At 43.0% G+C, this 24,200-nt stretch overlaps 1 protein-coding gene across 1 annotated transcript; it reads right to left on the bottom strand.

Moving 5' to 3' along the window:
* Positions 1-306: 306 nt before the first annotated feature.
* LOC109892783 (phosphoglycerate kinase) lies at positions 307-22,127 on the bottom strand. The gene is made up of 11 exons (XM_020485556.2): positions 21,791-22,127; positions 10,786-10,836; positions 10,503-10,658; positions 10,147-10,291; positions 4,197-4,300; positions 3,856-3,975; positions 2,608-2,722; positions 2,189-2,368; positions 1,658-1,835; positions 1,237-1,335; positions 307-1,029 (listed from the first exon to the last, which is right to left on the bottom strand). Exons 1-11 carry the CDS (start codon positions 21,853-21,855, stop codon positions 989-991), a joined length of 1,254 nt encoding a protein of 417 aa, XP_020341145.1. The 5' UTR covers positions 21,856-22,127; the 3' UTR covers positions 307-988.
* Between the last annotated feature and the right edge of the window lie 2,073 nt (positions 22,128-24,200).

Here is a 24,200-nt window from a genome sequence, read left to right as displayed (position 1 = left end):
TAGTACATGTTTTGGGGCGGGAGGTACCCTATTGGTTAGAGCGTTGGGCCAGTAACCGAAAGGTTGCTGGATCAAATCAACCGGCTGACAAGGTAAAAAATCTGTCGTTCTGCCCCTGAACAAGGCAGTTAACCCACTGTTCCCCGGTAGGCCATCATCGTAAATAAGAATGTTCTTTATGTAACTAGGCAAGTCAAATAAAGGTTAAATGTTAAAAAAATAACATGTAGCAGTGTTCAGCATGCACACTTATAATTAGCAGTGAAAATGACACTTACATAAAAATAAATAGAGTCAAATATATTATATTTTACACCAAGTGTTTTATTCCGTGAGCATCTGCTCAGGTCACATGACTTACAGTAGCTCGACCCCTCTGAAACCCCCACTGGGGAACGACTATTTTACAAGCCACGGGGTCATAAGGATGACATAACAGGTGGGAGGACATGGTTGAGACAAAGGGGGCAACTGACAGAGCCAACATTTTTGTGGTGGCTGAGGACAAATATAAAAGGTCTAGATAGAGTTACAACACAATTTTACGCTAGAAGGGTTGTAATACTCCCAGGGCTGGCTGGCTAAACAAGAGTGATGCACCCGCAGGCGCTCTTTAACACATGGCACATTCCCAAATTCCTGTATGGTGAAAACGACTGTAGCTGCAGCCGACTGGTCTCTGGCCCTCGTCTCCGAGAGAAACACAGCAGGAAGGAACATAAGTGCATGTGAGGGTGGCTTCAGCTACAAACGCCTCCACTTCCTCAGTGATGTAGATATGGGGCAGGTGGAAAAGTGAGAGAGCTCATTCCCATTTGTGCCAGCCGTCTGTACAGTAGTAAACTAGAAAGCAGGTGATTTGACGTCTGGGTCACTGGATGGTGGTAGAGGTGCTAATGCAGGGCAGGAGACAGAGCTTTTTCACTTGGGGGTCCAAACTCTGGCGGGTGAATTGGTCTTCACTCCCCCCTCTCCTCAGTGATGGGGCTTAGGCGCTGCTGAGGGCATTCACACCGGGCAACACTTTACCTGTGGGCAGAAAGGAACGACACTGCTTTGGAAAAACTCTTCAGCATTACATAAGTCATCATATCCATGCATGATGTAACTATTGATAACAGTACCAAAATGTAATTTTGTTCCTTCTAGCCTGCATCCCCTTAGACACAGATTTTGAACTGGGCATAGGTCAAAGGTCAGCGTGACACCAGTAAGGATTAGACCGCGATCACTCACCCTCCAGAAGCTCCAGGCTGGCTCCGCCTCCTGTGCTGACATGGCTGACCTTGTCCTCTGTGCCCCATTTGGCACAGCATGTAGCGGTGTCGCCTCCACCTGGGCATCACCAAGACAACAGGTAGGTAGCATTCAAATCATAGAGATCCCTCACTACTATAGATGTGAGGAAGAAAAGGTGCTTGGCACCATCTGGCGGTGAGAATGATATCAAGAGTGGATGAGCCAAAGCTTCCAATCAAAATGGCAGTGCAAGTATAAACTTGAATAAATTATTTTTACCATGATGCGCAAGAGCAGGCTTTGTTTAACGAATGATCTCTATCATATGTGTATTTATTTGCAAAAGTTAGGATTAGGTGCAGGGACAAATATATGTTTTTTGGTCATTGTATATAAACACAATGGTCGAGGGTCTTACCGATGATTGTGACGCAGCCTGACTTGGTGACCTCCACCACTTTGTCCATCAGGCCCTTGGTTCCTTTGGCGAAGTTCTCAAACTCAAACACACCCACGGGGCCGTTCCACACAATCTGCTTGGCTCTGCCTACAGCCTCAGCGAAGTGCTTGTTGCTCTCTGGTCCACAGTCCAGACCCTGGAGAGAAGAGAGGGTGACACAGGGACACAGAGCTCAACCACAGTTTTGTGTGTTGTTGAGGGTATTCAGCTACAGTATTTACATTAAAAAATCCTATAATTAATTTGGCTCTCGAAGTGATACAGTATATCAAATTTCTAGCTAGCACAAGAACTATCCGAAACATTCCCATAAAAACCCTTCAAGACTATAAAACCCAATCAGTGTTATGTTTATTAGGCATCAAACAGAGGGGGAAAAAAACTAATTACACTGGATTTTTCCAATAGGAAGCACTTATTTTTGTATTCTGTAACAAAATGTTTTACGTTGCGTGCCCCAATGAACATGACCTAGGTTGCTCTCCTCACCATCCAGCCTGCAGGGATGCCAGCAGCCACGGTTGCGGTGCCAGTCTGGGCATGCTCGTCAAACTTCTCTGCGGTGATGAAGTCGACGGGGAGGTTGATCTTGACCTTGTTCTTCTCGGCCTTGGCCATCAGCTCCTTGACGATCTTGGCACCCTCATCATCGTATAGGGAGGTGCCGATCTGGCAGGGAGGAGAGGATCACTCATTGTAAGATGTAAACTATAACCGTGATATACACCATAGTCGAACATTAAACAAATGTAACTACATTGTGCAGAGGCACAAGAGTTCTGAGTTATATTCATTTAAATAAATGAGGTTAAAATCCCGATTTAAATATAATTTTCCAAAAAAGGGCTAGCATCTCTCCATTTCTCCCACCGCCTTCTCCCCATCTTCCTCCCTCTCTCTGTTCTCACCTCCATGTTGTTAAGGACCTTGAGGAAGGTGAAGGCCATGCCACCACCAATGATCATCTCATTGACCTGGTCCAACATGTTGTTGATCAGCTGAATCTTGTCCTTGACCTTGGCTCTGCACACAACAGACAAACTCTATAAAAACTGTTAAAGATAGTAAAACATTGATAGCCCAATAATATGAAGCCCATTTATCTAGAATCCATTATAAAACACTTAAGAGTTATAATGCATACATGGTAAAACATTCTAGTTGAGGAAGAGTCATATTGGGACAGAAAAGTTTGTTGTAGTTGACACTTGTTTCTTTTGTCTCATGAATTTAGTGCTAAATCCTACCATTTGTCATCCATTGTTGAGGGGCTTATCATTAGCCAATTCATATCAATGTCCTTTGTCACTGGCAGAGGTCCACAAAACTGAACTGGGTAAAAATCTTTGAAAATACAGAACTGTGGCAGTGAAAGAACCTGATTGGCTGCACTCAGACACTGATCGGACATGGTGGTTGCACAATGCCCAGCTGAAATGGGCTCCAACACTGAGCCAATTTCAACATGTGAGCAATGGTAGTTAGCCGTGTGTGCACGCGCGCTCTTTAGTTTTCCCACTGTGCTAGGCTGTAAAGTGCTCAGTCACAGGAGGTTGGTGGCACCTTAATTGGGGAGGACGGGCTCGTGGTCATGGCTGGAGCAGAATGAGTAGGATAGTATCAAGTCCATCAAACACAGTTTGATACCATTCACTTCGTTCCAGCCATTATTAAGAGCTGTTCTCCCCTCAGCAGCCACCGCTGTGCTCAGTAGTAGGAAAAGACAGTACGGTCGCACAGATTGAGGTATTACACAACACGCTTAAGGTCTCAATTCCTGGACTGCCTTCTGTGTATTAAAAAAATTTAAAATCCTGCACTTGAGAATGATACTACAACAGCCCAAGGCTGATGTGTCAACAGAGAAAGAGAGGGAGAGAGAGTGAATGAGTGGTCGAGAGAATAGAAAGAGAGCAACAGTGAGAAATATTTAAGTGAGGTTGCATGGCTTTCATTGTGCATATAATATGACCAGACCAGTCTATTGTAGCTGGATCAACCAGTTGAAGAGCCAGTCCCCAGTAGTGATACCATAGAAGCAGATGCAGGTCTCTGGGTACTTTATTCTTAACTCATCACAGAGCTATCCTTGCCCTGTTGACAATCAGTGACATGGTAAACTAAAGCATCAAACGGTCCTTTGACCAGTTACTTACCCTCCGAGGATGGCCAGGAAGGGCCTGGCTGGTTTCTCCAGAGCCATGGCAAAGTAGTCAAGCTCCTTCTTCATCAGGAAGCCTGCAGCCTTCTGGGACAGGTTCACTCCAACCATGGAGCTGGGGGAAGAGAAAGAAATCACTTTATTATTTTTTGTAATTATTTAAAAAAAATCTTTCTAGGAGATGACAGGAAGGAGATGACAAAGTATTTTTTAAATGAAAGTATAGGAGAAAGGGATAGGCAATAAGTGATGGCTTCTAAGTTTCATTAAAACAGCAGATCCCAAAAGATCAGAGTTTATGCTTGACTCCTCCACAGAATGTGTGGTGACCCCTACCTGTGGGCTCTGTGTGCTGTGCCGAAAGCATCGTTGACGTAGACGTCTCCCAGTTTGGACAGAGAGGCTCTGAAGGAATCAATTTGCTCCTGGGTGGCTTTGGTCTAGAAGATAAAGGAGAGAATAGACAGATTACTACCAGCAGGAGCGGTTTACACACCTGTCAGACAGAACTGTACGGCCTATTGTGCAGTAAACAGAGGCCTAATTTATTCCTATTGATGACAATTAATAAATACTACATGGGATGATATAAAATAAGCCATTTTCCACATTCATCAATATAGCCCATATCATCTATCCATGTTCCGCAACTGTATTAAGGGTTTATAATACGAGTCAGAACACTTGGTGTGGCACCTAGGAGCGTAGTGATATGAGACAATTCAGAGGCTCGACACACAAGGCACAATTCAAAACCAGGCAGAAGCTGGTGTATTTCTTAAATCAAAAAGGTGAGTTATAGAAATGGTCCAAACGTGGTCCAATCATTTGAGCAGTCTTTGTTGTGGCGAATTGGGTGCTGGCAGCTGCAACCTTTTGGGAGGTGAGACTAGTTTCCACGGTTGTTAGTCATACATCCTTCTTCCTCTCTGGTTCTGAATGTTTCCCATAATCGTCCCCATATGAAAATGGATTCACTCACCGAGTTTGTGGGTTCCTGGTAGTTGAGCGCATAGCACTCATCATCCATCTCCTGCTCAGAATCCCACCACCACTCTTCTTCTTGAGTGCACTGGGCTTTCTGCAGTGCACTGGGGTCATACTCACAGGCATCATGGTTAACACCAACATGTGATGGACAGGTCTGAGATACTTCATTCTTGTGAGATTTACCAAGACAGTCTGTCTGATTAATCACAGAGATGAAATATGATTGGGTGTCCGTCTGGCTGTGACCATCTATTAATGTGCTGGTCTGGCAGCTTACATCTTGAGAAACAGTAGAAGACTCCCCAGTCTGGGTTTGTTCATCTTGACCCTCAGTTACCTGCACTAGTTCTACCACTTTGGCTTGTAGCTCACCCTTCTCCCGCTTCAGGTTCTCAATGCGCTCTCTCTGGACTGTGCATTCTTCATTGAGGTCTTCAATCTCTTCTCGAAGACACTTTTTCTCCTCTTCAGTTTTGCAGAGGAGATCTTGAAAAATCTTTAGCCTCCTCTTCAACTCTTCAGCCTCATCATCATGTGGAGCACATTTTCTTCTAGTTACCCATTTCAAAGTTTGCAGCTCCTGCAAAGTCTCGCTCCAATACTTCTCCAGCTTGGCGGCTCGCTGTTGCTCTTTCTGTAGAACGACTCCTTGTATCAGCAGGCTTTCTTCAGCCTTCTTCCTTTTCTCAGCTTCGGCAGTTAGCTGAGCCTTTAGCTCATTTCCCCCATTATCTGGCTTGCTGACAGAAACTTGGCCTTCTTGCCCAAACCCTTCTTCCTCAGGGGACTGGATGATTAAGTGTCCATTCTCCATGCTGACAATACACTGTAGAGTACCACTATTGGCCAAAGCATCTGGTTCTGCTTGCCAGGCTTTTTGGTGCACATCTAGCGCCACATCCATCATGTTATTTAGAGCTTTCCATAGCTCCTTTGACCCTTTATCCATTTCACATCTCTGGACACCTGGTGGTTTCTTCAGGATGTTTAGGAGGAGCTCCCTTTGAGCTTCTGGCAGTACTTCTATGCCTTCTCCCTGCAGCCATGGAACAGTGAGGGGGACCTGTCATCCATCCATGAATGTCTGCAATTATTTTGGTGCAAATGTGTGAGCGCTCTGAATTCTCTCATGCACTACACCTCTAGGCCACCAGATAAAGCTGTGCCTGTATTACCTCCACCGGTGTGGCAGAACACTGGGTGTGACATAGGGTTGCAAAGGGTCGGAAACCTTCCGGTAAATGCCCAGAAATGTTCCATGGGAAGTTAGCTTAAAACAGTGAACCTTTTTTTATAGGATGCACATAAGGTAATTCTAGGTATTGTGGCATATTTTGGTTAAACTACCCCCATGGTCCTCCTGGAAAACGTTTTTGACTCGATGGAGGAACGTAGTCAGAGAAATGCTGATGAACGTTTTGCTCGAGCTGTGTATTCAACTGGTTCACCTCTGATGCTCACGGGCAATGTGTATTGGAAGAGATTTCTGAATGTTCTTCGCCCAGCATACACCCCTCCAACCAGACATGCTTTATCTACTCATTTGCTGGATGCAGAGTTCAACAGAGTCCAAGTGCAGGTCAAGGAAATCATAGAGAAAGCAAACTACATTGCAATCATCTGATGGGTGGTCAAATGTTCATGGGCAAGGAATAATTAACTACATCATCTCCACCCCTCAACCAGAATTCTACAAGAGCACAGACACAAGGGACAACAGACACACCGGTCTCTACATTGCAGATGAGCTGAAGGCAGTCATCAATTACCTTGGACCACAAAAGGTATTGCATTGATGACAGACAATGCTGCGAACATGAATGCTGCTTGGTCTAAAGTGGAGAAGTCATACCCTCACTTCACACCCATTGGCTGTGCTGCTCATGCATTGAATCTGCGCCTTAAGGACTTCATGGCACTGAAAACAATGGATACACTCTACAAGAGAGCCAAGGAAATGGTTCGGTATGTGAAGGGTCATCAAGATATAGCAGCAATCTACCTCACCAAGAAAAGTGAGAAGAATAAGAGCACCACATTGAATCTGCCCAGCAACACCGGTTGGGGTGGTGTTGTCATCATGTTTGACAGTCTCCTGGAGGGGGAGGAGTCTCTCCAAGAAATGGCCATATCAGTCTGCCGACAATGGCCAGCCCAATCAAGAGGATCCTCCTGGATGATGTATTTTGGGAGAGAGTGGTGAGCAGCCTGAAACCTACAGCAATAGCCATGGCACAGATTGAGGGAGACAATGCCATCCTGTCTGATGTTCAGACTCTGCTTGCAGATGTAAGAGAAGAAATCCATACTGCCCTGCCCACTTCACTGTTGCTCCAAGCAGAGGAAACTGCAGTTCTGAAATACATCAAAAAGTATGAAGACTTCTGCCTGAAGCCCATACACGCCGCAGCGTACATGTTGGACCCCAAGTATGCTGGCAAGAGCATCCGGTCTGGTGCAGAGATCAAGGCTTATGGTGTCATCACTCCATTGTCTCACCACCTTGGCTTGGATGAGGGCAAGGTTCTTGGCAGTCTGGCGAAGTACACTTCCAAGCAAGGTTTTTGGAATGGAGATGCAATATGGCAGTCGTGCCAACATATCTCGTCAGCCACCTGGTGGAAGGAACTTTGTGAATCTGAGGCTCTTTCCCCAATTGCCTCAATCATCCTCCAAATCCCACCAACATCAGCCACCTCAGAGCATAACTGATCCTTGTTTGGGAACACACACGCAACAGGCAGACCAATACAAGGGTTGAAAAATTGGTGGCCATCCGGGCAAATTTGATGCTTTTTGAGCCTGACAACGAGCCATCCTCAACAAGATTGGAAAGTGATGAGTCTGATGTTCAAGAGGTGGACATTGAGGAGGTCCAGGGAAAGACATGGACGCCTGAGAGGAAGACAACCAAAGCTTTAGTTTCTAGACTCAATTTACAGATCTATGTTGAAAATCTTTTTGGGAGATGTGATGGATCACTGGGGATCATTCAATATTCCCTTTTGTTGTTCAGTGAAATCATGCCATGTGACGAGTCAACTCATTTAATTAAAGTTCAATTCGTAACTAAATAGTTTATTTCTATTGGAAGGATTTAATCATTTTCAATTATGTCTACTTATGATAAGGTTTATGTTTGTCTCCATATGGTAAACATATCAAATGCAAAAAAACATCTACATTTAAATCGTATTAATATGCATATATTTCCATTAATTCCACAATATTCACGTTAATTCCCACGGAAAGTTTCCACCTCTGAATATTCCCCAAAATGTGCAACCCTAGTGTGACATAGAAATGTAGTGATGCAAGACAATTCAGAGGCTCACACACGCAACAGAATAAAGGTACCAAATAAAGGGTGGTTTGCACAAATGGTCAAACGCTGGGCTCCACTTAGAGCATTAGTGAACATTAGCGCTGAGCGATTAACCGAATGTGTTCTTTTTCGGTTTTTAAACTACTAAGTGGCTGACGTTGGGTCAATTATTTATATTCCATTTAGTTTGTTTTGTCTGTGAGCTCAATGCGCAGTTTCTGTAGAGATCAACAGATCAAGCCTGAACTGTGCATGTAGTAGGATGTTGTAGTTTCCAACAGGCCAATATTCTACAGTTTAGCGCAAAAAAAGTGGTAATTACTTAAAATGACCATAATCCATTACACACACGCCTACTTATCCAGTCTGTGTGGAGCACTGAGCTATAATACCAACGGTGTGGAGCAGGCAGAGTTTGAGAGAAGAGAGAATGGGTGATCGAGAGGGATAGAAAGCAGTTGCTTCGAGAGGTATCTCTACCTGAAAATATATTATATCTTAAGTGATTGATAGTTGTAATTCAAAGTACTGCTGAATACCTACTAAAATGGTGATTTTGTTAGACAGCATATAGGTAGCAGCTCTATAGATATGAGATGATTTGGAATGAAATAAAAATAAAACAAATATTTTATTAAAGTAAATTATGGTTAATAAGTGGTTATGGGAGGTCATTACCATTCCTTAAATTGTAAAACTTCTATTAATTGTTTTATTCTGTGTGACAACATTCAGCCCAAATAATACATAGTGCATTTAATGTCAAAAATTATAATTGAAACCGAAAACCGTAATTTTGTAATAATCGAACCAACCTCAAAAAAAGCTCTAAATCGCTCAGCACTACTGAACATAAACTCAAAGGGGAAGTTCTGTATTTGACAACCTAATATTAATGTTAGAGGGTCCCTCACTCTGAAAGTAGTCTACGGGCCAGAAGACTATAAACCCATGGTTCGTTTTTCTTTGAACAGCCAATTCTAGATAGTGTATCTAAAGGAGCACGTAGTGAATATACTGCAGTGATGCCAGGGGAGTGGACTGTATGAAGAGGGTACTGTAAGTACTTTATAATAACGTTCCTACTGACCTTTAACAGCAAAGTTCTTGACACTCTCACAGAAAGGTCACAGAAAGGTCATGGCTGATCTATGGTGTCCCATTCAAATGCCAGGAGTTGGCACAAGTACAGTAGTCCAGGTCATCATAGACCTTGCCCTTAACCACAGAGCTGGGATTACACTATCCCCCAATCCTATCCTCAAGCATAAGATGAATGAAAAAGATCTGACCCCGAATCAGCAGTTAGGGGTAACATCTAGACTTACCTACTCTGTCGCCTGCCACCCCCCAGCCATCGAGGGATTTTGTGAAAGGTCGACAGCTACCCCCCTTCCCAATCTCCTCCCTCTTTAAAGGGTTGCATATCAGCCAGGGCTCACAAGACAAGAAAAGCAAACCGCTAGACCCGAGACAACCCACTGCCCTTCACCCAAATGTCAACAGGTCAGGGCTGCATCTCAGGTAAATGAGAGGAGATGGAGAAGTAGAGGTAGAATCCTGGCCATTGATACAGGCAGGCACAGATACTATAGGAAACTCATCCTATAAACCTATGCATTTACATAATACTCTCAGTGGTGCAACCTTCTTAAGAGCTGCTAACAGTTTTAGTATGGATGTACTCAGTGACGCAGTAATTTGTGGCTGCACTCCTCAAACAGATGAGACGCCATTTTCTGTACATTGGTCTCCAAATTACAAAATTCCTGCTTTTCAGGTCAGATGGCTGACTGATGAGTCATTATTTTGCAGCTTGGCTTTATTTTCATCTGTGATGCCTTTAGCAGCTCTGCTGACACCAACACCACAGGAGTGACAGTTGCAGCTTGGGCCTCTGCAGGGTAGGAGCCCTCATTTTATGTAAATAGAAAGGGCCTCTGGGAATGGCTACTGCAGTCGTTGACCAACCTTGTTTCCGGAGGCGTCCTTGCCCTTGCCTTCCTCTGCAACGTGGAACCTCAGGTTCTCCAGGAGGATGACTGAACCGGCTGCAGGGTCAGCACAGGCCTTCTCTACGTCGGGACCTACGCAGTCCTTCAGGAAGTGCACGTCCCTGAAAATGGGTGCAACACATGCACGATTGAGTACTTTATTCAGACACCTCACTGAAATATTGTCAGTTGAGAGAACCAAAGTGTGTCAATAGAGATCATACCAATTCATTCATTGGTACAACTCAGTCAATGGCAAAGTAACACACATACAAGAGTTATATTTCACTCGCAGCATGGTAATAGCCAGCTATGCCATGAGGTCTCACTCACTTGCCCAGCAGGCTCTTGAGCTCGGCAGCCACAGGCTTCAGGGAGAACTTGTCAGGCATGGGGTTCCCATCAGGACGACCCAAGTGGCTCATCAGCACCACAGCCTTGGCCCCATGGTCAAGACAGTGCTTGATGGTGGGGACAGCAGCCTTGATCCTGGAATACACAGGCACACAGTATGAGCAAAGGCTGGAATCGGGCTCCTATAGAATAAATTAGTAGCACTTGGTCTAATCATGTGTATTAGTTACTGATGATAAAATGAAAACAAGCTCATTATTACCTCTGGTTGTTCGTTATGTTATGGTCCTTCATTGGCACATTGAAATCAACCCTGCAAAAGACATTTATAACATTCAGCTTTGGGCACAGTAATACTCAGTGTTTTGAGCATTATAAAATGTATGGTTGAAAAGAAAGGGTATATTACTGGAAACTACGTTTACCAGTAAACTACTCGAATTTTGGTATCTTTTAAGGATTTTATGTAACCTATCACAAGACACCTAGTGGCCCTTTTGGGTGTCCAATCAGCTCTGGCCCTCTGTGTGGCCTTATCACATGTCAAATATGATATAATTGAATACATCAAAATAGAATGACAAAGCTGTAAAACATGATCCTAAATATAAATAAGGTTAGTAAATACAATGGGTGTTTAATATGAGTGTTTCAGAATGAAATATCCTTTATATATTTTTACTAAGATTTATTTAACTGTGTCAATATGTATTTGTCGTCAATGTTTGTGTCAAACTGGTGGCAGTTGTCAAAAAGTCTAAGTTATTGAGTTGCAGAGATAATAGAAAATAATTCCATTGTTGATTAGATGTTCCCTCAAACCATATTGTCCATCTACTAGAAACTCATGAACAGACATATACTGTATAATAGAATACTATAAAAAAATTAAGTTATTCCAGTATAAATTACCAAACTTACGATAGATTTTCTCATTAGAACCAAAATTACTGAAGATTCTGGTAACTTTGGTAAATTACCAGTGGCTTTGCAACCCTTATAAAACGTGTCCATGACACTGGGCTTAGTATTGAATGGAAATGATTCAGCCGCCAAACACTTTCCTGTATGACGCACACAGTGACATGAGAACATGCAGCATCCCTCATTCTCCTGCCCATTACCTAACTCCATCCCCCTCTTGGTTTCTCCTCCGGCCCACTTGATGCAGTGAAGTGCAGGATCAGGCAATGTGTGCCACAACCGTACTCTATTGTACTAGAACCCTACGGTCAGCATAGGGGAAGAATGACACTGCTATGGAATGCCTTTGTTAGCAATGGCCCCTTCAAAATGGGAACAATGCACCACCGCACTAGTGATGCCCTTGTAATAGTCTACCATTTGTTTAACCTGCACCTTACACTACAGGGCCGTAAAGGCAGGTGTTTTATACGAGGGATAAAAGACTGAAGGTGGAGCAAGGATATGCATATACGCAGAATAAGGCCAGCACATTGGCTGCTTGACAGGCTTGGCACAGGCCTGCCAGACTGTTCGCTCTACCACAGCAAAGTCTCCATAACAGCCCAAGGTCCTGACAGTCAGTCACAGTTTGTCCTATTCTGCACAAGTAAGCAATGCCACTTCATAGAAGTAGGATGTACAGACAGCTATGCATGTTATGGCAAGCCCCGGGTTGGAATGTGATGAGATATTTTCATAGTAATTTGTCTACCCCAGGGTTTCCCAAACTCAGTCCTGGGGCCCCTGCTGGGTCCACATTTTGGTTTTTACCCTAGCACTACACAGCTTGATTATGAGTTGGTTATTTGAATCAGCTGTGTTGTGCACTAAAGGGGGGGGGGGGGGTATTAGGGTTTCCCAAACCCTGTCCTACACTCGCTTAAAGTCATCTGTGTTAATAAGAGTGTGGATTTGACCTTTAGGAAGGAAAAGGCCTAATGCATCTCCTGCAGTCATCATGGGTACATGGAGCTGGGGACTCCAGGATGCCCTATGACATTTAAAAGTGGGTGTCGTTTTTCAATGTACTGAAACACCCCTGGGGGCCACACATGACAACAATATCTAAGCAAATGCCATCAGCTAAAATGGATAGGATGGTGTTTAAGATTAACGAGCTAATTGAATATAAATACAGTAGAGTATCCACAGCTTAGAGCTTTGTACTTTAACTCGGATATCATCTTAATGCAAAATAACTTAAACATTGTTGCAATTAACATTTTAGGGATGCTTGCATCCATTCTGCATCACTCCTATGGCATGTAATTGGTTTGAATAGGGAAAACGTGAGACAACAACAACTACCTGTGTTCTGTCACGAGTGGTGGCATGTATCACCTGCTGAAGTACCCAAAATATACCTATTAAAAATGTCACCAAGTAAGACCATTATTACTGTTCCAGCTGGCTGATATGCATTATTAGGTAGGTAATGGTAAGTGTAACACAGACATGTTAGACCAAGCTTTACTTGGCGATATAAGTCTTCAATTCCCAACTTGGAAGATAACACATCTTCCAAACTTCCATATATTACAGTCGTGGGCAAAAGTTGAGAACGACATAAATATTAATTTTCCCAAAGTTTGCTGCTTCAGTGTCTTTAGATATTTTTGTCAGATGTTAATATGGAATACTGAAGTATAATTACAAGTTTTCCATAAGTGTCAAAGGCTTTTGACAGTTATATCTAGTTGATGCAAAGAGTCAATATTTGCAGTGTTGACCACTCTTTTTCAAGACCTCCGCAATCTGCCCTGGCATGCTGTCAATTAACTTCTGGGCCACATCCTGACTGATGGCAGCCCATTCTTGCATAATCAATGCTTGGAGTTTGTCAGAATTGGTGGGTTTGTGTGTCCACCCGCCTCTTGAGGATTGACAACAAGTTCAACGGGATTAAGGTCTGGAGAGTTTCCTGGCCATGGACCCAAAATATCGATGTTTTGTTCCCCGAGCCACTTAGTTATCACTTTTGCCTTATGGAAAGGTGCTCCATCATGCTGGAAAAGGCATTGTTCGTCACCAAACTGTTCCTGGATGGTTGGGAGAAGTTGCTCTCGGAGGATGTGCTGGTACCATTCTTTATTCATGGCTGTGTTGTTAAGCAAAATTGTGAGTGAGCCACTCCCTTGGCTGAGAAGCAACCCCACACATGAATGGTCTCAGGATGCTTTACTGTTGGCATGACACAGGGCTGATGGTAGCACTCACCTTGTCTTCTCCAGACAAGCTTTTTTCCGGATGCCCAAAACAATCGGAAAGGGGATTCAGAGAAAATGACTTGACCCCAGTCCTCAGCAGTCCAATCCCTGTACCTTTTGCAGAATATCAGTCTGTCCCTGATGTTTTTCCTGGAGAGAAGTAGCTTCTTTGCTGCCCTTCTTGACACCAGGCCATCCTCCAAAAGTCTTTGCCTCACTGTGCGTGCAGATGATTCACACCTGCCTGCTGCCATTCCTGAGCAAACTCTGGTGGTACTGGTGGTGCCCCGATCCCGCAGCTGAATCAACTTGAGACGGTCCTGGCGCTTGCTGGACTTTCTTGGGCGCCCTGAAGCCTTCTTCACAACAATTGAACCGCTCTCCGATAAATGGTTGATTAGGTGCAATCTTACTGGCAGCAATATCCTTGCCTGTGAAGCCCTTTTTGTGCAAAGCAATGATGACGGCACACGTTTCCTTCCAGGTAACCATGGTTGACAGAGGAAGAACAATGATTCCAAGCACCACCCTCCTTTTGAAGCTTCCAGTCTGTTATTCGAACTCAGCATGACAGAGTGATCTCCAGCCTTGTCCTCGTCAACACTCACACCTGTGTTAACGAGACTCACTGACATGATGTCAGCTGGTCCTTTCGTGGCAGGGCTGAAATGCAGTGGAAATGTTTTTGGGGGATTCTGTTTATTTGTATGGCAAAGAGAGACTATGCAATTAATTGCAATTCATCTGATTACTCTTCATAACATTCTGGAGCATATGCAAATTGCCATCATACAAACTGAGGCAGCAGACTTTGTGAAAATGAATTCTTGTGTCATTCAAAACTTTTGGCCACGACTACAGTTGCAGGGGGTTCGTTTGAATTGTTACATTAAATACATTTGCTCCAAGAAGTAATCCAACGATGTGTACGCACTTTCGACTTTGTGGTGGAAACCAATAATTAATATAAAACACTGGATTGCTGATGCTATATATATTGGCCATTGAGAGGCTTTGAAGACACGGTCGGACATATTTGCACTCCTCAGTAGGAGCAGTCCTCCATATGAATGAATGGAATTTCCACAGTATTTCAATGAAATGTTTGAAGGACAACATTATACAAAGACAATTTTATTTAAATGTGTTTTTGTTGTTGTGCGGACAGTAACATAAGTAATCTCAAAAGAAATGACTTATATTTTTTTATTTGTATTTTATGTTCACATAATATAATTTTTTTTAAAATATGTAGACATTAATGCATTTCTATAGCTTCCAAAATTATTACTTTCTCCCCACAGTGGGGTAGGCGCAAGATAGAGGTGTCTTAAACACAGCACCCCCTCAGTCAAATAGTGCAGGGTTTTCCAAACTCAGTCGTGGGCCCTTAGCTTTGGGACACATCAGGGAGTCCAACCAATGCAAACTTCTGATAATACACAACCAATACACAGACTTCCGATGTTCTGTCCCAAAGCTAAAGTAGGGCTACGGTTGGTTGAAAATTCTCTGTGCTGCGCTTCACATTACCTACCTTATAACGCCAATCAGCCAGCTGGAGACACGGAACGCCCCGTTCCATGTGTCCGTCAACGTGGCACACGGAACGGGGCGGACATCACACGTTTCCATTTGCGGAGGCTTTCCAGACAGACAAGCGATGGGCAGAGCAGAGTTCATACATAACTCAGTGTGTTTGCTTGGCCACACGGAGTACAAAAACATTTTGGAATGTTGCAGATAGAAATGCCATGAATAGAACTGACATCACTCGTGCCCAAATACGCCAAGGTAACCTGTCCAAATGACTATCGCCCCCATAGCACTCACATCTGTAGCTATGACATGCTTGAAAGGCTGGTCATGGCTCACATCAACACCATCCCAGACACCCCGGATCCACTCCAATTCGCATACCGCATCATCTATTGCACGACACACTTCCCTTTCCCACCTAGACAAAAGGAAAACCTGTGAGAAAGCTGTTCATTGACTACAGCTGAGCATTCAAAACCATAGTGGCCTCCAAGCTCATCACGAAACTAAAGGCCCTTGATTTAAACACCTGCCTCTGCAACTGGACTTCCTGATGGGTCGCCACCAGGTGGTGAGGGTAGGCAACGACACATCCGCCACACTAACCCTCAAAACAGGGGCGCATGCTTAGTCCCCTCCTGTACACCCACGATTGGGTGGATGTGCACGACTCCAACACAATCATTAAGTTTGCCAACGACACAACGGTGGTAGGCCTGATCACCGACGAGACTACAGGGGAGGTCAGAGAGCTAGCAGTATGGTGCCAGTACAAAAATCTCTCCCTCAACAAGAGGAAGGAGCTGATCGTGGACCACAGGAAATGGGGGTCCGAGCACACCCCCATTCACGTCGACAGGGCTGTAGTGGACCAGGCAGAGAGCTTCAAGTTCCTCAGCGTCCACATCACTGGAGACCTATAAGATCCACACTATAGGTCTTTACCTATCCAAAAAGTTGGACCTGTTCCAAAATGGACCTGGGGCTTCCCCACCCGGACATGCAGAAAGAAAACATGTAAATATCGAGACATGTTCCAAACAGACCCGAGGACAACTAGACCAGTTCCGTATGAACCTGGTCAGATCCAGAACCAGTCCGAGTCACTTTATTAACTGGAGCTGATAAAGCACAAGAGGAGGGAGAGAGGTGCCGCTCTAGCAAGCAGGGGAGGGGCTGTACTGTGAGCGAGTGACATGGGAGCAGGGAAGAGGGAGAGAGAGAGAGCAACCAACCAAGCCGACTGACACTATAGTTGACTGACACTATAGTTGACTTTTCTTTTTTTTACCTTTATTTAAGGTAGCCTAGTGTCATAGCTGCCATAGCTAGGTTATTTATCATCATCAACTATGATTGCATAATACCTGTCTTGGACTGCTATGAACCAGGAGAAGCAAGTTACGCTAGCTAAGGTTAGCTAGCTAGGCTAACTGAGGCTGCAGTGTAGCCTATAGTTACAAATAACTTCATTAACATATTTAGTAGCAGCCTGCCTAAATGTTGGCTCTTTGTCATTGTAGACCTTCCTTCTCCTTTTTGTACTGACTCTTGCACACTCACTGGACTCAACCCACACATACTACAGACACTCCAACAAAGACATACATATTGACCCCACACACACTTTCACACGCTGCTGCTGCTACTGTTTATTATCTTTCCTGATTGCCTAGTCACTTTTACCCCTACCTACATGTTATCTCAATCACCTCGTACCCCCAGCACCAGTAGTCCTTTTATATAGCCTTGTTATTTTATTGTGTTACCCTTTACTTTTTTTGTGCTAATTTTCACTCTGCATTGTTGGGAAAGGGCTCGTAACTAAGCATTTCAAGGAAAAGTCTATTGTGTATTCGTCGCATGTGACAAATAAAATGCGTTTCGATTTTGTCCCTACCGATGTGAAGCTAGCCATAATAACAAATTAGCCACAATAGTGGAATTTGCAGTTCCCCTTCAAAAGATGACCTTATTGAAAGTGATACAAATAATGGAATCATGCAATATTTGGATAACGCTGATTGGAATGTTACATAATTTAAAATTAAACACAATAGTTTGACAATAAACAAAAGAAACTAAATCCCACTGGATGTATTAGACTGCATAATTGCATTGGGGGAATACTTCTATGCACGGTATAGCCTTAACTATGATTTCCCACAGTCAAAGTCCTGCAATAAGAGCTAAGAAGCTAATATTTGTGTTAACTCTTGAGAATTGTGTTCTGTTGGTGTCACCGATTATGCCGATTCCCCGTTTCATGGGTGCATAATCGATAGGTTGCCCCCAATTCAATTATGCAGTCTAATACATCCAGTGGGATTAGTTTATTTATTGTCAAATTATATACATTGCTCAAAAAAATAAAGGGAACACTTAAACAACACAATGTAACTCCAAGTCAATCACACTTCTGTGAAATCAAACTATCCACTTAGGAAGCAACACTGACTGACAACAAATTTCACATGCTGTTGTGCAAATGGAATAGACAACAGGTGGACATTATAGGCAATTAGCAAGACACCCCCAATAAAGGAGTGGTTCTGCAGGTGGGGACCACAGACCACTTCTCAGTTCCTATGCTACCTCCGCCTTTGTACAAGGAGGAGCAGGAGAAGTACTGCCAGAGCCCTGCAAAATGACCTCCAGCAGGCCACAAATGTGCATGTGTCTGCTCAAATGGTCAGAAACAGACTCCATGAGGGTGGTATGAGGGCCCGACGTCCACAGGTGGGGGTTGTGCTTACAGCCCAACACCGTGCAGGAAGTTTTTCATTTGCCAGAGAACACCAAGATTGGAAAATTCGCCACTGGCGCCCTGTGCTCTTCACAGATGAAAGCAGGTTCACACTGAGCACAATGTGACAGACGTGACAGTCTGGAGACACCGTGGAGAACATTCTGCTGCCTGCAACATGCTCCAGCATGACCGGTTTAGCGGTGGGTCAGTCATGGTGTGGGGTGGCATTTCTTTGGGGGGCCGCACAGCCCTCCATGTGCTCGCCAGAGGTAGCCTGACTGCCATTAGGTACCGAGATGAGATCCTCAGACCCCTTGTGAGACCATATGCTGGTGCGGTTGGCCCTGGGTTCCTCCTAATGCAAGACAATGCTAGACCTCATGTGGCTGGAGTGTGTCAGCATTGGAGGAAGGCATTGATGCTATGGACTGGCCTGCCCGTTCCCCAGACCTGAATCCAATTGAGCACATCTGGGACATCATGTCTCGCTCCATCCACCAACGCCACGTTGCACCACAGACTGTCCAGGAGTTGCCGGATGCTTTAGTCCAGGTCTGGGAGGAGATCCCTCAGGAGACCATCCGCCACCTCATCAGGAGCATGCCCAGGCGTTGTAGGGAGGTCATACAGGCACGTGGAGGCCACACACACACACACTACTGAACCTCATTTTGACTTGTTTAAAGGACATTACATCAAAGTTGGATCAGCCTGTGGTGTAGTTTTCCACTTTAAATTTTGTGTGACTCCAAATCCAGACCTCCATGGGTTGATAAATTTGATTTCCATTGATAATTTTTGTGTGATTTTGTAGTCAGCACATTCAACTATGCAAAGAAAAAAGTATTTAATAAGAATATTTCAATCATTCAGATCTAGGATGTGTTATTTTAGTGTTCCCTTTATTTTTTTGAGCAGTAATAATATATATTTTTTTTTTTTACAAATTATGTAACATTCCAACATTGTTTAGCATTATTTAATCCAAATATGTAATGATTTCACTATTTGTATCCATTTGCATCGCTTTCAATTAGGGACTTTCATTTTGAAGGCAAACCACACATGGAGGTTGACAGCTGCCAGTGACCATAGCAGAGTAAAAAAATATATAATCATCGTGTGAAAAGTGAACAATAACCACAGAAAGTACACTAGGAAGATAGGCTAAAACTGCTCCTTCAACTGCTCCTTCAATAGAAATGCCAGATCACACTTGTAGCCGATGTCATGGCGTTGTTGGCTAGCTAAGCGCATGCACGTCATCAGGTCTAACAGTCGTCTCGTGCATAACTGCCCATGTGCAGGCCATCAAATCAAAGGCACTCCTTCGATATGGAGTAGTTTGACGAAAATGTGTCCGTTTGTCACTTTCACGAGGTTGGAGTGATAACATGTCCAACTATTCAAACCCCGGCCTGGTCTGTTTCGCAAGCGTTTGCGGAAGTCTTGCAATGTTGCACCTCTGGGTTTAGAAACTCAGTACAATAACACCATAAGCATGTATAAAATGTATTTACAGTCAATCGAAATGATTAACCCAAAAATAGTTTAGAAATAATAATTTGCATTGTTAGACATGCCTCTGTAAATCTATAATGTTAGCCAGCTAACTACCTAGCTAGAGTGGCAAGCTTGGAATCGGTCACCTGTAATTAGTTTATAAATAATAAATAAACAAAAAAAATACTTGAAATCCCACTGGATGTATTAGACTGCATAATTTAATTGGGGGTATACTTATATGCACTGTACAGCCTTATATGGATTGTGCACCCATGATACCCATGGGGTATCAGCATATTCAGTGACACGGGAAAAATCAAGAGATTACACACATATTGTCTTAGCTCTTATTGCAGGACTTTGACTGTGTGAAATCACCTTCCCAGTCAGCCGATTGTGCATATTGAATATTCAAATTGCACTGTACAGCCTAACCTATGGACAATGCACCCCATGAAATAAGCTAACAGCCTACTCAGTGACACCCACAGAACACAATTCAAGAGTTTACACAAATATTACCCCGGAAATAGAAAACAATGATTTGTATTGTTAGATGTTACTCTGTAAACCTTTAATGTTAGACAGCTAACTACACTGAACAAAAATATAAAATGCAACATGGAAAGTGTTGGTCCCACCTTTCATGAGCTAAAATAAAAGATCCCAGAAATGTTCCATACTCACAAAAATATTATTTTGCGCCAATTTTGTGCACAAATGTTTACATCCCTGTTAGTGAGCATTTCTACTTTTCCCAGATAATCCAACCACCTGAAAGGTGTGGCATATCAAGAAGCTGATTAAACAGCATGATCATTACACAGGTGCATCTTGTGCTGGGGACAATAAAACGCCACTAAAATGTGCCATTTTGTCACAACACAATGCCACAGAGGTCTCCTGTTGAGGAAGTGTGCAATTGGCATGCTGACTACAGGAATGTCCACCCCGCCAGAGCTGTTGTCAGATAATGTAATGCTAATTTCTCTACCATTAGCCGTCATGTGGGCAAGCGGTTTGCCCACTCTGTGAACAGAGTGCCCAATGGTGGCGGTATGGTTATGGTATGGGCAGACATAAGCTATGGACAACAAGCACAATTGATTTTATTGATGGAAATTTGAATGCACAGAAGTACCATGACAAGATCCTGAGGTCCATTGTTGTGCCATTCATCTGCTGCCATCATCTCATGTTTCGGCATGATAATGCACGGTCCCATGTCCCAAGGCTCTGTACACAATTCCTGGAAGCTGAAAATTTCCGTTTTTTTTCATGGCATGTTTAGGATGCTCTGGACCAACATGTAAGACGGCGTGTTCCAGTTCCCAGCAATATCCCACAACTTTGCACGGCCATTGAAAAGGAGTGGGACAACATTCCACAGGGCATATTCAACAGCCTGATCAACTCCATGCAAAAGGTGGTGTCGCACTGCATGAGGCAAATGGTGGTCACACCAGATACTAACTGGTTCTGATCCATGTCCCTGACCAACAGATGCAAATCTGTATTCCCAGTAAAGTGAAATCCATAGATTAGGGCCTAATGAATGCATTTAAATTGACTGATTTCCTTATATAAATGGTAACTCGGTAAAATATTTGAAATTGTTGCGTTTATATGTTTTGTTCAGTATAGCTAGCTAGAGTGGCAAGCTAGGTGATCTGTCACATTGTGGCCTACATGCTGACTGCACATGCATCGCCGGTTTTCAGTAGTTACAACAGCCACAAGGTCAAAATTGGCTATATGATAAGAATTCATTAAAACCAAAAATGTCCTTTGTTCTTCATTTAAGGTTAGGGTCAGGCAGAAGGTTAGCAGTGTGGTTAAGATTAGGTTTGAAATAAGATTTGAAATAAGCGGAATTTCAGACTTTGTGGCTATGGTAAATAGTGAGGACCCGTATCACCACGAAGAAACACTAATAAAAGGTCTGACTAGTCGATATAAGCCAACCAAATGTATATTTTAACTGCAATTAAGTTCAATGTAGCTCTTCGATAACAATGTATCGTGAATGTTTCCAAAGCTAAAGTCTCTCAGTTACTGTCTTGTAACGAATCACAGTGCGATGTCTAATGCTGCTTTCATGACAACTGCGAACTCGGAAAAAACGAGTTCGACTAAGGATATCGTTTAACGGTCATCCAACTCAGAATTACAAGTCGCAAACTCGGGCATTATTTTTGAACTTCGACTTTCCGACCTGAAGATCACTGATTTGACCTCGTTTACCCAGTTGTCTTGAAAGCACCAATAACCCCCTTTCCGATGGCTCAATTCGAACTCACCTCATGATCACGCGCTTCCCCTTCACGTCCACCTTGTCCAGGGTGAGTTTATTTGACAGGGACATTTTGGATATTTTAGTTGCAGCTGCTTTTCTGCCTTTACCTCACTCTGCTGTTGGGTAGTTCCCGAATGAAATCACATTTGCGAGGCAAGGAAGCACTTCGGGTGGGCGGGACGTTACACGCCCATTCACGGTGTATTGGTCCAAAGCTAGTACGGAACTGCTGCATCAGCACTGCTATTGGGTTATGCCAGTGCCAGTCATATGAGCTGTCCTCCATTTAAAACTCAATTTAACGGGAAACGGCGTGACGAAAGTCACGTAACGTTTTGCTCGAAGACTATTTTTATAATTTTAAAATAAAATACAATACAAATCATTGTAATGCAATTAAAAAAATATACAATATAGAAAAACAAAGAGTATGCAAACATTGCTAACAGCCAGGGGAATAAAACAATACATTATATGAAGACCTTGTAAAAAGTACAAACATTTACATTTTGTGTTGCTTTTTTGTTATGAGAAGAAATTGTTTACATATTGTTGAATTTAATTCTCAAAAATAATAAAGAGGTTTATTGCTAAAATGTCATTTATGAATATGGAATTTAGCAAAAATAACAATGAAGTTTAAGAAGAAGAAAGGCTTTGCATAGTCTTTGCTATATTTTGTAAAACCGAATGTCACATTTTCAAGTAGAAGGGCAAAATTAGCATGTATATAATCAACAGATATTTTGTCACAGCTTCTTGTTACTTTTTTTAGTACTTACTCGTAGCTCAAAGTAGCTTATTACTTCTTTTTTTTTACGTATAATAGCTAATAAAGTCAGACTCTACTTCTATAAGAGAAATACCAAAATAAATGTAAAACAGCCTGCGGATGTTCTTTACAGAATGTACAAGAAATAATATATTTTTCAAACGTTTTAAGATAATGTTTAGTGGGTTAGCACTTGTGGATTCATGTATATGAAAGTTATTTAATCGTATTAGTTCAAAGAAACTTCTGAGAAAGAGACCAGACATTTTTCCAATTAATATTTATTAAAATGCCATTCCAGAAAGATATGACATATGGGACTTAAAACAACATCCCATTGAAATAAGGCATTCTGCTCGAAGTGGCGCTTTCCAGACAACTGAGGTTCTGGAACAGGCTTTGAGATACGTTTCCTCCGGTTTGGTTGGTGTGGTTTGAAGCAACGAGTGACGTGTTTAAATGGTAGCGCCCATGCTAACAGCGTTCCCTATCTGGTCGTTCTATACAGCACCGGTTCCGTTCCAAAATGTACTAACGCAGCACAGGGTGTCATGTAAAATCTTTCGCAATCGTCCTGGTTGTGACGTCATGTTGTGAAATTCCTCACAGCGTGAAGATTTTCCCAGTTCAATAATTGCACGCGCGTCTCTTTAATGGCTAAGCTCGTGCAGATGTCTCTCAAACTTAAAAACAGTTCTGTGGGCGCGTGCATTTGCTACATCTGCCAATACGGACACGCGCATCAGTGGGTTGATGTAAAATGTTTTGCGATTGCAAAGACTTGGCTCTAGTTTTTCGATTGACAGCCGTCTTGAACAAATATGCATCTCAAAGAGAACATGGGAACATCCGCTGAAGGAAACTATCTACTAGGTAAGTGCTAACTTTCTAAGTCACAAGTCATCACAAGCTGACGTTAGTTTCATCTTACTGTTAAGGGGTCTGCTTCTTGTTACTTTGTTAGTACTTACTCTTAGCCCCATGGCTTTTTTTTACTTACAATAGCTAATAAAGTCCGACACTACTTCTATGATATAATGGCTGTCCGCAAACCAACGTTAAAGGTGCATGCCGCCACCTACTGTGCAGGAGTGTGTGGTCAATCACTATTTACAACATTTATAAACCCTCCTACCTAACTCAGTACTTCTGAGAAAATAAAAAAAACAGCCCTACTAACTTCTACTACACCGTCCCCCAAATTCCCTCCAATCTCAATGACCCTACACCCTAATCTTTCCCTCTCTTCAACAATAAAACAGCACATGCTCCACCGTTTCATCGACCATACACAAACCAGTCACATGCTTGCCAACCAGATGTAATGATGAGTTCAATGTCCGCAATCGGGCAAACATCACCTATTCCTTCCTAATCTGACCTTTGAATCTTGGTCCACCGACCTTTCTTTGGAGGGCATATAAACTCAGCAAAAAAAGAAATATCCCTTTTTCAGGACCCTGTCTTTCAAAGATAATTCGTAAAAATCCAAATAACTTCACGGATCTTCATTGTACAGGGTTTAAACACCATTCCCCATGCTTGTTCAATGAACCATAAACAATTAATGAACATGCACCTGTGGAACGGTCGTTAAGACACCAATAGCTTACAGACGGTAGGCAATTAAGGTCACAGTTAT

The sequence above is a fragment of the Oncorhynchus kisutch genome, linkage group LG6, assembly GCF_002021735.2.
Source record: "Oncorhynchus kisutch isolate 150728-3 linkage group LG6, Okis_V2, whole genome shotgun sequence".
Classification (NCBI taxonomy): domain Eukaryota; kingdom Metazoa; phylum Chordata; class Actinopteri; order Salmoniformes; family Salmonidae; genus Oncorhynchus; species Oncorhynchus kisutch.
The sequence above is the reverse complement of the archived record's forward strand: the minus strand, read 5'-3'. Positions and strand labels throughout refer to the sequence as shown.